Genomic DNA, 16,515 nt, shown 5'->3' on the forward strand with positions numbered 1-16,515 from the left:
AAACACAATGATTACGCTGAAGTCACTGCGATTCGTGGTTTTTCCTGGACGTTACAAAGGGCGAGACGTGGTTCTTAATAGGGGGTGTGTCCACGGATGGCAATGCATGCTCTAACAAACTGCCTGTAGGCTTCTGTCTTGGGTTCTTCGGCCGACGTTCGTCTGATGATTGTTCTGACGTTTCGTCAGTACGAGTGGCTGGCATTGTCAAAGTTTCACCCTTTATTGCGACTAGTGGTGGACTGAAGCTGAGTTCGCGGCCGCATACTAAGTGTACCTCGGACGTTTTGGTTGGTTAACTCAGTACTCAGTACTACGTTGCGTTTGTGTTATGGAATAACTTTAGTGGAAGTTTGCGAAGTTGTGATTTTTACGTAGCGCTAGAGGAAACAAGTATTTCATGTAGTTCCTCGGTTAGTCACCCGAAAGTTGATCCCATTCGAAGCCACTGGACAATGAAAAATCCCTACGTATAATACAGGAACATTCGTGCAGCAGGCAGACATTCTGATAAGTCTATTAAAAAGTCGAGCTAGATATGAAGCATTGTATACTTCATTCATACAGCTTCCGAAAACTATTTCCTCTCTTCCCTTCTCCAACCTTTTTTGTTTTTTCCTTACCTTGCCTCTTCATTTGCTACTTCCTTTTTCAAAATTTTTGAATATTTTGAAACTTAAAAATTTCTAATTACGAAATTTCATATTCAAATATTAGTGAAGATTCTTGAAATATTATAATTTTTGTCTCAGCAAATGGTCTTCGCTCTTATGCTCTGGAATGGAAAAGAGGAAACAGATAAAAACGACATTTTTGTGACGAAGCTTTCAGATAAGCATTAGAACAATTACCAAATCACCATGACCCTGATGTGTTAAACAGTAGTTCACATGAAATGTCGTCTTGCTTTTTTCAGGTATAATTTAAATGATGGTCTAAAATAAAGTACAACTGTAGTTAGCCGCTCTTCTGAGTTGTCATACAGAGAATGAGCAGTTTCAAGCTACAGACGTTACTGTTGCTGTGGAAGAGAGGGATGCTCGATTGGAAGTAAATGTGTGTCGCAGCGACATAAGAAACGGTCCAGGGATTTTCCGGCTTACAAACACGACTCCTACAAATCCCACTGTAGCGTAAGGAGTTAATGCTCCTCCAGAGTAATACGTTCCAGGGAATTTACAAGCAGAAATACAAATGCTTCTGGATCGTTTGGAGGGGATTGGGGACGAACATTCGTTGTACTGAGGATGTCTCGCGTAAGCGATTAAAATTAATTTAAACCTTCATAAATTTTACTCTGTGACAAAGATGCTTATACAAAATGGGTTGGTTCTAGGATCACTGTGAGCTGTACTCTTCTATCAAACATTATTGATTGAACGGATGTAGAGTTACTCCTACGACATCCAGAATTCTTACTGACGTCGCTGCGAAACTGGACTCGTATAAATCGATATTTCCATTATTCAACAGATATTAAATAGCTTTCTGACTTCTATTTCATTGCTCCCAAAACGTACACTTAGATGTTGCAACCGGATCTTCCCTGTCGTCGACAGCGAATGTTACAGTGCCTATCGGTATTACCCAAACGAATTATGGCGGAACTTTGAATGCACAAAGCATTTTTTCCCGTTCATTCATTTCATTTCTTTCATTCTCGCACTGCCTCATATTCATTGAACGTTTGTAGTATGCCCGCAAGTGCGTATGTGTTTGAGGGAACATCATTATTAATCTGTATATTTCATGTTTGGCCGTTCCTTGCAGTGCTTTTTGTTGACGTAGTCTTCAGTCGAAAGACTAATTTTATGCAGCTCCGAATGCGAAATTGTCCTATGGAAGCCCCCTCATTTCTGTATAACTACTGCAACCTGTTTACATTAGAGAATGCTTACTATGGCTTCTACAGTTTTTATGCTCCACACTTTCTCGATAGTAGGAAGATGTGTCTTATCAGCCAGTCCCTTCTTTTAGTCAGTTTTTACCATAACCCTCTTTCGTACCCACTTCTGTTCATGAGCAATCCTCAGCGTTATTCTGTGACACCACATTTCTAAAGCTTCTGTTCCCTTCTCGTCTGAACTGCTTATTGTTCTGAACTGTCTATTGTGCACGTTTCACGTCGTGCGAGGTTACAATCCAGTCACTTATTTTAAAAAAAAATTTCTTAACACTGCAATCTATGTCAGATCTTAAAATATTTGCATTATTAAGAAACTGTTTTCTTATTTTTGCAAGTCTTCATGTTATTGTCTCTCTAATTTGCTTCCCTATTCAAGCCGCTCTGTAGCAGAAACCACTACTTCTGCTGTATGTTCGTTACAGGTATCCACATAATGAGTAATTGTGACATGGAGAAAGACAGATTGTCCGTACTATTGTTACTGATTTTCTCAGGGGTTCGACGAATGCTGTTAGTGAAGCTTTGTAATTTTTCGGCTGAGCAATTACCCGTCATTTTGCCTATAGGATCTCCCTATGTTTTGAAACAGGTGCTACGTCAAAGTTGTAAGAAATTTCAGCGACGTCATCCGACGAAGTCCCCTGGAGCATCAGCAATACAGGGTGTCTTTAAAAGATTCGCCAGGTTCGACAAGAATGAAGATAAAAACTTTGGATTAATTTTAACTTACGCAATGACTTTTGTTTTCAAAAGAGCTGTCGGATTTTACAAGGGAAAAATTCATTCTGAATAAGATACTCTTACTGGCACTGAAAACTGATCAAGGTTTTTACGACAGACTTATCCAACCGGTTGGCGGTATACTTCAGGTATTGAAAATTTATATTCGGTTGGTGCTGTCAGCCATGTTTAAAGTGTAGTTCAAAGTTGTTAGAAGTGGAGGCACATTGGCGGAATCTTTCACAACCCATCCCCTGCTCCCCCTCGCCCACCACCACCCCCTCCCCACCCCCACCCCCCCCCCCCACCCCAAAAAAATCCAATGACGCCCCTTGCAGCTGATCCATCATTAAGGAAGTGGAGAGGTTCGGTGCTGTACTGTCGATGAAAACCACTCATAATTGCACCTGTTGAAACGAAGAACGCAAAATCCCTTTTGTCGCTGTAATCTCATCCGACACGCATCGGGTGATAAACAAGCGAGAGAATTTTTTGCTCCAGGGAAACTCCCACCGGCAACTAAACACATAAAGAAATGTTTTTCATGACAACTTTGTTCCGAAATTCTTGGTCCAGAAAACGAAAATTTTCTCTGAGCCGAGCGTATATATTCATCTGAAATGCATCCACATTTTTTAAAAATGAATTGAGTAGCGATAAAATCATGTTCCCCATGAGCTATTTTTCACAGCGCTGCTGAGCAACGACAGGACTTGGTGGAATGTGCCTTTGTTCGGGTGAACCAGTCGCGGCATACCACCGATAGGATCGTGAAGCCAGCCCTTGTGTTCCACTCTTCAACAGCGATTCTACTTAAGTCATCCAGAGCAAAGGATCGTTGTCGACGTCCAAAACTAGCTCGTTCTAGAGGAACCCAAACATAACTGGATTCATGTTCGGTGAACATGCAAGCTGCTCCATTCTGGTAAGCCCAGCACCCTCAAGGATCATGTTCACGAGAACAACACGATTAGCACACGAATTATCCTCCAACAAGATGAAGTTTTCAGCAAACTGTTGGCGATACCGTCCGACTATCTGTTTCAGAATCTCTTCCCTGTACCGTAGAACAGAGATGACTGGCCTCAACAACTACGAGAGGCCTATTGTGGTTCCACACAATGCCACCCCGGAACATGACTCGACTGTCATCTTGCTGCACATGTGGGACACAGTGTTTGAAGCGTTCTATGTTACCGCGTTGTCTACTATTATCAGGGTAAAAACCGACCAGAGTTTCGTCCGTAAACAACACCCGACCCCAGTCCTGGGGCGTCCCTTCTGATGATTTCTTGCCCGTGTGTAACGGAGTCCATAGTGTTGTGGGGCACAACGTGTGTTTCGCCATGATCGTCAGGAATTGAAGATTCGTATCATGCAATCGTCTTTTAACAGTTTGATGAGGTATATGATGTCCTGTAGCCTAACAGAATTTTGGAGCACTCTGCCCACAGTTCATCTAACTGAGAAGTCGTAGGTATAGATATTTGTGTGCGCTAGTCAAATTTGGACGGCCTGTTCGGTATACGTCCTGAGCACTATCTTTCAACTGGAGTAGATTCTACGTCTGCACCACATTACTTTGACTCCGCTGCGCATGGCGAGTAGCTGGGCTGATTGCAGCGTTCTACCTGTAGGCAGCGCTCGTGGTAACTGTGTGTATGTTTGCAAACAGCTTGACTGGAACAGAAACAGTTACAAAAGCAACGCGCTGCACGATATATAGGATGATGGAAAACTGTTGTTGAAACTATGTAATCGAAACGCCAACAGTAACCAGAGTAAACTTTTAGTTTAAATGTTGAAATTCAGCTGAAGCTGCTATCTTAATTCACGTAGAGGATCTGATATATTTCATACGATTTCACAGCCTTAATCAGCAAACTTTCTGTTGCTACGCTAACGGCGCGTGCCGCGACTGCGCAGGGGAGCTGGTTCCCGGCGTGCTGTGCCTGGTGCTGACCCACGTGGGCTGCAGCGCCTCCGCCGAAGTGGCCATCATGACGCTGGTGTCCGCCTTCAACGGGGCGGCCGCCGCTGGACCGCTCGCCAACAGCGTCGACCTGGCGCCCAACTTCGCAGGTACTGTGCTGTCTGTGCGTGCGAGGTCTCAGTGAGCGAGGGCGGCGTTATTTGTTAACTCGTTCTGTTAGCAACAGGGAAAGCGACTTCCTGCAAGTGTCGTCTCAGAGCTCTGTTCGCGCATTTAATTACCATTTTCATTATTTGCGTATTTTAGTTATTTGCATATACTTCGATACAATTATACAGAACCCGCCGCTCTTTTCTTAAATCCCAGATCAACTGCGACCGATCGCTCTATTACTAATCGATTGCTTCAAACAAAAACGCTTTGAGAACTGTAATCTACACTACTGGCCATTAAAATTGCTACACCACGAAGATGACGTGCTACAGACGCGAAATTTAACCGACAGGAAGAAGATGCTGTGATAAGCAAATGATTAGCTTTTCAGAGCATTCACACAAGGTTGGCGCAGGTGGCGACACCTTCAACGTGCTGACATGAGGAAAGTTTCCAACCGATTTCTCATACACAAACAGCAGTTGACCGGCGTTGCCTGGTGAAACGCTGTTGTGATGCCTCGTGTAAGGAGGAGAAATACGTACCATCACGTTTCCCACTTTGATAAAGGTCAGATTGTAGCCTATCGCGATTGTGATTTATCGTATCGCCACATTGCTGCTCGCGTTGGTCGAGATCCAATGACTGTTAGCAAAATATGGAATCGGTGGGTTCCCGAGGGTTATACGGAACGCCGTGCTCGATCCCAACGGCCTCGTATCACTAGCATTCGAGATGGCAGGCATCCGCATGGCTGTAACGGATCGTGCAGCCACGTCTCGATCCCTGAGTCAACAGATGGGGACGTTTGCAAGAGAACAACCATCTGCACGAACAGTTCGACGACGTTTGCAGCAGCATGGACTATCAGCTCGGAGACCATGGCTGTGGTTACCCTTGACGCTGCATCACAGACAGAAGTGCCTGCGATGGTGTGTTCAACGACGAACCTGGGTGCACGAATGGCAAAACGACATTTTTTCGGGTGAATCCAGGTTCTGTTTACAGCATCATGATGGTCGCATCCTTGTTTGGCGAAATCGCGGTGAACGAACATTGGAAGCGTGTGTTCGTCGTCGCCATACTGACGTATCACCCGGCGTGATGGTATGGGGTGTCATTGGTTACACGTCTCGGTCACCTCTTGTTCGCATTGACGGCACTTTGAACAGTGGACGTTACATTTGAGATGTGTTACGACCCGTGGCTCTACCCTGCATTCGATCCCTGCGAAACCCTACATTTCAGCAGGATAATGCACGACCGCATGTTAGAGTTCCTGTACGGGCCTTCCTGAATACAGAAAATGTTAGACTGCTGCCCTGGCCGGCACATTCTCCAGATCTCTCACAAATTGGAAACGTCTGGTAAATGGTGGCCGAGCCACTGGCTCGTCACAATACGCCAGTCACTATTCTTGATGAACTATGGTATCGTGTTGAAGCTGCATGGGCAGCTGTACCTGTACACGCCATCCAAGCTCTGTTTGACTCAATGCCCAGGCGTATCAAGGCCGTTATTGCGGTCAGAAATGGTGGTTCTGGGCACTGATTTCTCAGGATCTACGCACCCAAATTGCGTGAAAATGTAATAACATGCCAGTTCTAGTATAATATATTTGTCCAATGAATACCCGTTTATCATCTGCATTTCTTCTTGGTGTAGCAATTTTAATGGCCAGTAGTGTATAATGCTGTATAATAAAAGTTTATTCTTAGGTAACATAATAGACACCTTCCGGCACTACATGTCAATATTTTTACTTCATTAATTTTCTTTGCGTGATTCAAGTTTTTGTATTTGGTTTGTCTTTCAGAGATTATCTGCAGCTTAACTAATACTTACTGTAAGTTATAATCATCTCTTCTTCGGAATGACATAATAGATTTTATGAGCAATAGTTTCATTCCTGCATAGCCCGGTGTGAGAGCATCTTAATTTTCTCAATTTTTTTTTTTTAGAAAAGCCCTTAGAGGCAATTAAAGTATTTCAATCGAGGCAAAAGGTTAAAATGCCTCGATTATTTTACATGTAATACGATATTTTTATTATAATTAATTAATTAAAATATCAATAAATAACCGTCGTTAAGTCTCGTAATACGATGGCTATTCGTAAAATTAAGGTCCAATCAGTCGTGAAATGGAAACTGCTGTGAAAATCAAAAATGTTTTATTTACAACACTTAGCTACACCTTTCAGCTATTTCTCTATATAGTCGCCGCACATTTGTCGCAGCGTTGTACCAACTTTCCAATAGCCTCGTCATAGAAGGCAGCCGCCTTTACTTCCCACCAGTTCTGTACACCGGCCTACAAATCGTTGACAGAATATAGTCTTCATTGGCAGCAGTTCATATGAGAGGAGATGAAACTCAGTGGGAGAAAATTGCGGAATGTGTTGTGGGTGAATACTTCCCATCGAAAACGCTGCAGGAGCATCTTTATTGCCTCAGCAGAGTGCAGCCGAGAATTGTCATGAAGAAGGAAACGCATGGCAGTTATGTAGACTGCATGACATCAGGCGAAATCTCTCGGGAGGTCCTCATACTTGGTGGGAGACGCTATTTTCTAGGCACTTTTAGGTTTCACTGTGCACTCAAATGTGAGAAGAGTGACGTGAGGCGATCGATGGGTGTATTGGAGACACTGCCCAACACATCTGTGCAAAGCTTCATCGGATTTTCTCTGTGGTTTCCATTTCGTGCCCGACCGGACTATACTTTCTGAATAGCCCTCATACTTTGAGAAGACGAAATCGAGTTTCAGTTCAGACATTCTCTGACCAAATGGAATAGTTTCACATGAACCACAATAAAATTCTGTTCGATTTTCGTTTTGCTGAGTGTGTAATATAGGCATTGTTACCTGTTACATACCTGATTGGTGTTTACAGCGACATCTCGCGACAGTGGTACGAACTATGAGCTACAGAAGGGGGGGGGGGGAATAGCAGTAAACTAAACAACTGCCGCAACTGTGGACAGCAGTGAAACTTGACCAGAATCTATCACTATGTATCATAAATTGAAGTTCCGCTCCTGGTTTTTCTGTCAGTATGTAAGGCTAATTTCTGGAACAACTGTAGGGATGGCGAAGAGTTCTCGGGCTTCCAACCTGGTGGCGGTGTCTTCAAACTGCGACGTTTCGACGAGTGACATACTCATCATCTTCTGGCGAAGTGCACTTCGCCAGAAGATGATGAGTATGTCACTCGTCGAAACGTCGCAGTTTGAAGACACCGCCACCCGGCTGGAAGCCCGAGATCTCTTCGCCAGCTGTATACGCCGGGAAAGCATACATTCACAACTGTAGGGATTTTGATGTGGTTGTTACTTACAGATAGATGGATTCATCAAGAAGGTTTCTGTAAATAATTTATAAATATTTCATGCAAATTTACTGAACTGTGAGGGTATTTATATATTAAATCGTGCTTCTGAGAAGTTTCCTGACGTGCTCTGCTTAAATCGCTTAAGTTGCAGAATTCGGAGTTAGTATCCAGTAACTTAACGGTGATCTCCGAATTTTGATCATAACTCTACGCAGGGGCTCCGTAAACAAAGTTACCACTGCTGTTCTACATTTAGTGCTACCCATGTGAACATGCGACTGGTCACTGATAATACATAAAAACTCCTAGGCTATGCATGTACAACATTAAAATCATTGTAATTCGAACAAAATCATATGAAATTTTGCCTTGAAGATGAGAAGATAAATATTTTTGCACTACACAACCACGCAGTAACCAACTGCCAACAGTGTATGCATGTAGACAGATACGAGGCTAACATAGCAGAAGTTCGCTCCTCGGCAGATACACGCCTGCATGGGCCAGGTCATGGAAAACTAGTCTCTCTTTTACGCGAACGAGGACACTGGCTGTGTTCACAGGAAATGGTAATGTTGGGATGGTATAATAGAACAACCACTTCACAGTGGCGTGGAAATGCTGAAATTGGTCGACATATGTATATTGAGCCTTACAATTAAGCCAGGCAAACTGCATTTATTACAAAAACAGAAAACTGCGTTAGTAGTGCTGAAATTACGAGAAATCACTGTACGATTCACAAAATTTTCGCTTTGAGGAAATTTATCTTGCTTTTGAACTGAAAGAATTAATTGTAACCAATCTGTCTTTACAATTTAAGGAAAACCAATTGATTTTACCAGAATTAAACAGCAACCCATTTGCTGCAGCCCAATTAATATATTACATAAAAGCTTAAAAATTAAATACTGAATATCCTGTCACTTCAGTACAGTAAAGAGTTCAAGCGAAGATCCCACTTGTCAATAGTCCGAGCAGCTCAGGTAAAAATGGGTAGAACGTGTACAGCTTGACATTTAGATTAACAGCTCGTGCCCTACAGCATCATTGAAATAATCCGGCGCTTTGTCGTATAAGCAACAGCAGCTCATCGACTAACAGTTTTGCGCTGTCGGAGGTATTAGAACGACGTTTCACTTGCAACTTTCGACTGTTGTTTCAAATTGAAGCATTTGTTCTTTTCCAAATCACTGAAAGTTTGTAACATCGTCACGGAATCACCCTGCATATTCCACACGGAAGACGTAGCGGGCAACCGTTTTGTTGCTCGCCCCTGATGTAACACCAGCTGGCTAACAGCACTGCTTGGCAGGTAGCCGCCTCGATGGGTAGCGGTCCACCGTTCACACGTGTAGTGATGCGACAAACTACTGCTTTTAACAACCGACTGTACACTACATTTCTTTAGTTCAGTTGTTTTTTTTTTCTATCCAATAAAACAACAGAATTAAACTTATCTCTGCAACAACGTCTACTAAATGAATGTTTTTCACTCACTCACTCTCCGAGTTTGTGTGGTTTCACTTACACACTCTTTCGGCCTTTTCGGTTATACATGAACCACGGCTACGGTCGCCAGCCTTTTTCAGAGACAAATAAAGTATCTTATTTCAGGCAGAGGTGAATAAAAAGTATATTTCGAACAGTGTGTTTCAAAATTTATGTACTTATTTCCTTGAATACAAAATTTTTCTGCAATTAAATGTCGGTGTTTGGTTTGATTTAAAATGTTTTAAAATATTAATAACTGGTGCTACATTATAAACTTATGTTTAAATAAATGAATGGTTACTGACTTATTTATATTTATTGAAGATGCTCTCTCTCTCTCTCTCTCTCTCTCTCTCTCTCTCTCAACAGAAAGCATATAAGATACAAATTTTCGATTGTTTGGCGACTTAATCATATGCTTTTGGCTACTGGTAAACATGAACGAAAACACACTTATAGGTCCTCGGTAACAAGCTATATCGAAAAGAGAATAACAGTGACGACAGGGGACCCGGCCCGGGTGGCCGATCGGTTCTAGGCGCTAGAGTCTGGAACCGCGCGACCGCTACGGTCGCAGGTTCGAATCCTGCCTCGGGCATGGATGTGTGTGATGTCCTTAGGTTAGTTAGGTTTAAGTAGTTCTTAGTTCTACTGGACTGATGGCCTCACAAGTTAAGTCCCATAGAGCTCAGAGCCATTTTTGACGTCAGGCGATAACAGAGGGCAGCCAACAGTAATAATTTAACAACGGCAAAACGATCGAATGTTTCCGCTCAGAACAGAATGCGCCGAGCATCAGGCGACTCCAGAGAGGTATGAACGTGGATGCAGAATGTATGTAGTACGGCTAGAGAAGGAAGTAACTGGAAAATCGAAGTACCAATGTGTAAATATGAAGTGTACTTTCTCATGCCCGTGAAATACTATATTTGCTAATTTTTTAACGGATGTAAAATGTAGACAGGTTTGTGTGTACCGGTATGATTTGTTGGTTCATAACTGATGAAGTAATTTTCTACACAATAATTTACCTTCCACACAAATAAATGGCTGAATAAGTGTCTAAATATTAGATTTAAATGATTTTTAATTAACGAACATCGCTACAGCTTATTTAATGAAGTGAAATGCTAAAATTTGGAAATTTTTCTTTCGTCTTCATATGCCCCTCAGGGGACTTTTATGCTCAAATTTGTACCTCCAACAATACATCAGCTTAAGTAGTTACATTTTAATTGCTCTTGGAAGAACTTAATACACAGCAATATGTTGTTCACTTTTAAATGATGAAGGAACTGGTTTCACTTGTAAGAATCACTGCATAACCCGGTCAAGTAAAAAGCTAAAAGAGTGGTTTCAGTCGAAAGAGCGAATACACGTTTCAATCTAAAGAAAGAAAGAAAGTCATTCGATGAATGTGCAATACTACAACGTACTGAATCGACTGTTCCGCTGTTCCGCGAACTGATTTCCCTAAAAAAAAAAAAAATCTACATGTCGGAACGTCCAATTCCGTGTCACCATGTGATTTATTCTCGAAACGTTAACCCTTTCAGACCTCTGGCTACAATTCTGTACGTTAACTTATACTGTGTCTTAGCTGCAACAGAAATATTTTTCCCCATTGGGTACCTGGGGTACAAATTTGTGAATGTTCAACCATTTCATGATAAGAAAGTGCTGCCAACTCTTGGGTGTCGCTGTGAAAATATCTGCAAGTCACTGTAGCAGTACGCAGTAGCTCGTTACCACCAGAATACACGGTTGTTGTTGGTCCACTATATTTCGATTTCACTGTATAATTGTATAATGATTCTGTTATTTTGTAAAAGAGAATACTTCATAATTAGATATTTTAATCCTTAAAATGAAGCCAAGTGTGCAAACTATATTTTGGAAACAGGTACATTTCGTCGTATAAATTTTGCATCCAAAAATGATTAAAAAATCACCTGAGAGCATTAGCACATAAAGGAAAAAAATCATGTCTGAAAAGGTTAAGGCTGTGCTGCAGTCGTCCATGACGCCAGTACGTGAGTAGTTTTCGGCAGACGAAGACTGCGCCGCACTATTCGCAGCACGATGTTGGCTCACTAGAGAACTCGAGAAAAGGTGAGTTCTTTTCCACAGCAAAGGACAGCCTAAGGCGTTAGTCATAGACTCCGCCATTGATACTACCCCTAATGAATTGGTTTTAAAGTCAAAGACGTCGTTAGCGAAAGCGAACGCCGTTAAGTTAAAGAGACCGTCAAAGATGTTACTAGAGACAATATTCGATAAAAGACGAAAGATACTGGCTGATATAAACATCTACATCTACATCAGCACTTCTAAAGCCATCTGACGACGCATGGCCTAGGGTACATATATTACCGTTAACTGATTCCCCCTTACCTATTCCGTTTGCGAATGGCGAGTGGGAGGATTGATGGTCGGTAAGCATCTGTATTGGCTCTAATCTCTCCTTGTGATCGTTTCACGAGTCCTACAATATGCTGTCCGACTTTCCCCGGTGAAGTGCTCTATCGAAATTTCAATAGTAAACTTCTCCGCGATGCACAACACCTCCCTTGTAGCGTCTCTCTAACGCTCTAGCGCAGACTGAACGACTCTGGAACGAAGCGCCCCGTTCTTCGTTGGATCTTCTCTATCTCTTCTATCACTCCTACCTGGCAAGGGTCTATCGAGCCAGCGACTTGCGAGCCTCTTCGGTGGAAGAGTCACATTTTCTTAAGATTCTTTCTGTGAATCCCAGAAGGGAAACACCCCATGACACCCCCCCAAGATTTAGTGTTAAGATGGCCCAGCGGGTAACCCGTCAGAAGCTGAACACAGATCAAGAACGAAAACAGAAAGAAAAAGTGCTGAACTATGAAAAAAAGAGCAAAGTAGGAACAGTGAACTGTCCACGTTTAACGAGTTCAATATCGAGAGAAGTTTAACAGTCGCGGCGTCGTCGTTAAGTGATCTCGCTGTTGGACTGTAAATTTATTTTAATTTATTTTTTTCACAACATTATGAGCTGTCCGTCCGGTCCTTGAAACCTTTGATCTCCTTCTGTAGTCTTGGCCGTTGTCATTCTGTACATTGGTTATAGAATGAGTCATGTGGTTCAAAAATGGTTCAAATGGCTCTGAGCACTATGGGACTTAACATCTTAGGTCATCAGTCCCCTAGAACTTAGAACTACTTAAACCTAACTAACCTAAGGACATCACACACATCCATGCCCGAGGCAGGATTCGAACCTGCGACCGTAGCAGCCCCACGGTTCCGGACTGCAGCGCTAGAACCGCACGGTTCACCGCGGCCGGCAGTCATGTGGTAAGAATGCGTTAACGTCGCAAGTAAATGTGATGAATAGTGAGAGCAGGCGAGACACCACTTAGACGTCTCACAGAAATGAAAACAACAAACAAACGGGTGTGAACTATGTTACAACCAAGGATTACAAGCACGCAACTTCATAAACGTTAAAAACGTACGTTTTGACACTGCACAGAGAAACTTTGTGTTTGTGAAACTGTTGCATTCATTTCTTGCAGCTTGTGTGATAAGCTATTATGTTACCATCACTTGCTTGGGAGTGATCGCATTCACATTCATACGAACACCTAAATCGGGTAAGGAGGCATATCTCACTCACTTACTAGGCCTACAAATTAGGTGTGTCGATAAGAGAATCCCATCATACGACACACATAGTGTCACTAATATCGTGTATGACACACCGGACGTGTTTTCTGGTGGAGGATTCGGTTGACTTGTCGCCTTGTCATCAAATAATTTTTCTTGTGTCTTCATCACACTTTTATTTTTCAACAACCTCACGCGTTTCGACTTTCCGTCATTTTCAAAGCATGTATTTTGTAGCCTTTGAAAACGACGGGAAGTCGGAACGCGTAAGGTTGGAAAAATAAAAGTGTGGGCAAGACGTAAGTGGTTCAAATGGCTCTGAGCACTATGGGACTTAACTTCTGAGGTCATCAGACCCCTAGAACTTAGAACTACTTAAACCTAACTAACCTAAGGACATCACACACATCCATGCCCGAGGCAGGATTCGAACCTACGACCACAGCGGTCGCGCGGTTCCAGACCTTAGCGCCTAGAACCGCTCGGCCACCCCGGCCGGCTGGCGAGACGTAAGTAAAGTTATTAAAAGTACATCCAAATGGCAGCGTCGTCTCTCAGCATTTTAAAGCGAATTTCAGCTTCTCATCAAACGTTTGCGGCTCCCATTCGAAAACCACTTCCTTTCTGCTGCTAATAGAGGATTTGTGAAGAACCAACTGTCATTATACCTCGATGTTGCAACCGGACGTTACAACACGATACAGACACAAATTAGAATACAGTGAACTGCGAAAAAATGAGTAAACACGGCTTTCCAGCGTGGCAGTCCAACACCGTGATCGCTTAACCACGACGTCATTGCTCTCTTAGGCTGCTCTATATCGCAGTTCACGTCATTGGATCGTTCGCTGTTTCTATTTTGCTTTTATTTCACATTTCAGTACACCTTCTTCCTGTTTTCATGCTCGGTCTGTGTTCAGTTTTTGACGGACTGTCCACTCGGCCCTCTTACTACTGTATCTGGAAGGGGTGTGATGGGGAGTTTCCCTTGTTAGTCTGGCATTTGCTTTTCTTATTATTTGCTTTATGTGCTCACTCCACTTAAGGTCAATCTGGATAGTTTCTTTTAATTTTTTTTTTGCTATCTTTTTGGCCTGCTATGGACCACTAAGGTTTTTATCTCTTCCCTGATTGTGTTTCCCTCTTTTGCCAGTAGATTTTCATTTTGGCTGACTGTGCTTCTTTTCTCTGTTTTGACCATTTGCAGGCAGGACGTGGAACTGGCGTAGTAAGCGAAATAAGGTTTTTAGTAATTTTGGCTTTTTCTCTGAAAACTTCTCGATCCTGAATGTCGTCAGACGAAATTTCAGCTTCCTGTAAATCCTTTTTAACTTTGCTTGCCCATTTTGAATACGATTTTGTTTTTGAAATTGATGAATGTAAGTCTCTGCGGGTTCATTCTTTCCAGATGACCAAAAAACATCATTCTCCGCTTCCTCATGCTGGTAACAATGTCTTCTGTATGTTCGCATAATTGACAGTTGTGTCTTCGGCGGAAATCTCCGTTTTCTTTGATAGGGGCAAGGATTTTCCTCAAAATTTTCCGGTCTTTTATTTCAAGTTTTCGTAGTGGTCCTTTCTTCGTCATGTTTAAACATTCTGATGCATAAAAAGCTGACGGTCTAATTACGGTGTTATAATGACGAAGTTTTAGGTTTAACGGCAGGCTTTTGCTTTTGTATAAGTCTTTGCACAGATGAGAAGCACCTTCTAGCTTAGAACACCTACTTTCTACAGGTGCATTTTCTGAACAGACAGGTGTAATTATTTCTCCAAGATATTTAAATTTTTTCGACTGCTTGATTTTCTCTTGTTGTGTTTCGATATGAGGAGGAGCGTGTTTGATGTTTCTGATGAATTCAGTTTTGTTAAATGCTATTTTTTGTTAAATGCTATTTTAGGCCAGTCTTGGCAGCAATTGATTATAGGCTGGACACTTGAACCTTAGCTTCGTCAATATTATTTGCAGTGAGTGCCAGATCATCAGTAAAAGCCGAACAGTTTCCACTGAGGCCATTTCTTTTGTGTCCAATTTGAATCCCATAACCTGACGGTACGGTTGTTTTCCACTCTCTGACTATCTTTTCCAGGATACAGTTGAAAAGCAATGGGGAGAGCACGTCACCTTGTCTCAACCCTGTACAGATTTCAAATGGTTCTGATTGTCCGCCTCTGAAAATGACCTTTGACACTGTGATATTTATAGTGTCGCTTATCAGATTGATTGTTTTCATATCTAGACCAAATTTGGCGAGGGTGTTCTTTTTGTTTGTCGATCAATTGAATAATGCGCTTTTTGAAAGTTGACAAAGGTCACTACAAACGTTTTTGATCTTGATTTGGCTTATGATATAGCAGATTTCAGGTTATGGATCTGCTCTGCACAGGATCTTGATGTCCTGAAACCAGCTTGATATTCGCCCAATTGTTGATCTAAGACTGATACAGCTCTGTTTAACAACAGTCTGGAGAAGATCTTGTACGTCGTTGGCAGCAAAGAGATACCTCGGTAATTATTCAGATCACTCTTATCGCCTTTTTTATGAAGTGGGTGAATAATTGCTAGGGTCCAATCTGAAGGCAGAGTTTCAGTTTCCCAAATCTTCATTATGATATCATGGAGATGTTTTATTGTATCATGATCTGCGTATTTCCACATTTTAGCCAAGATGCGATCCCCACCTGCAGATTTGTTATTTTTCAAGCCTTGTATAGTTTTCATGATTTCATCAAATGTGGGAGGGGGACTATCTGCAGGAGGAACAGTAGTTTCTTTTAAATATTTTACGGTGTTTTCTGTTTCCAGCAATTTTTCATGAATAGTGTAGTTGTACAAGAATGGATTTCTTTTCTTACGTATTCGAATATGTTATATTTATTTACATTCAAGGTCAATCTCCTGCCAACCCACAACTCATCAATCCTTTAAAAACGTTGCTCTCATCTGGCATTACTACCTTCTTATATACAACCGCTTTATCCACAAACAACCTTAAAGTGCTTCCTCCGCATTCTACTACATCATTTATATAAACTGCAAACAGGAATAGCCCTATCACACTTCCTTTGTGTGCCCTGGTAATTACCTTTACATTTGTCGATTGTTTCCGTTAAGAGTGTCATGTTGAGCTCTCTCTGTAAGGAAGTCTTCAATCCATAAGCACACTGGACTCACATTCGGGAGGACGAAGGTTTAAACCTGCTTCCGGCCATCCAGGTTTATGTTTCCCATGATTTCCCTAAATCGCTCCTGGCAAGTACGGGGATACGGGGATGCTTCCTTTCAGAGTTCACGGCTGATTTCCTTCCTCACCCTTGACACAGTCCATCTCTAATAACA

General features: G+C 42.2%; 1 protein-coding gene across 1 annotated transcript in view; it reads left to right on the forward strand.

The window, feature by feature from the left end:
* LOC124775195 (sialin-like) overlaps positions 1 to 16,515 on the forward strand; it is a 526,531-nt gene that overhangs the window by 472,978 nt on the left and 37,038 nt on the right. Inside the window, exon 10 of the mRNA XM_047250034.1 lies at positions 4,553 to 4,708. Within this exon, the coding sequence (XP_047105990.1) occupies positions 4,553 to 4,708 (156 nt within the window). The remainder of the gene's footprint in view (positions 1 to 4,552; positions 4,709 to 16,515) is intronic.

The sequence above is a fragment of the Schistocerca piceifrons genome, chromosome 2, assembly GCF_021461385.2.
Source record: "Schistocerca piceifrons isolate TAMUIC-IGC-003096 chromosome 2, iqSchPice1.1, whole genome shotgun sequence".
Lineage (NCBI taxonomy): Eukaryota > Metazoa > Arthropoda > Insecta > Orthoptera > Acrididae > Schistocerca > Schistocerca piceifrons.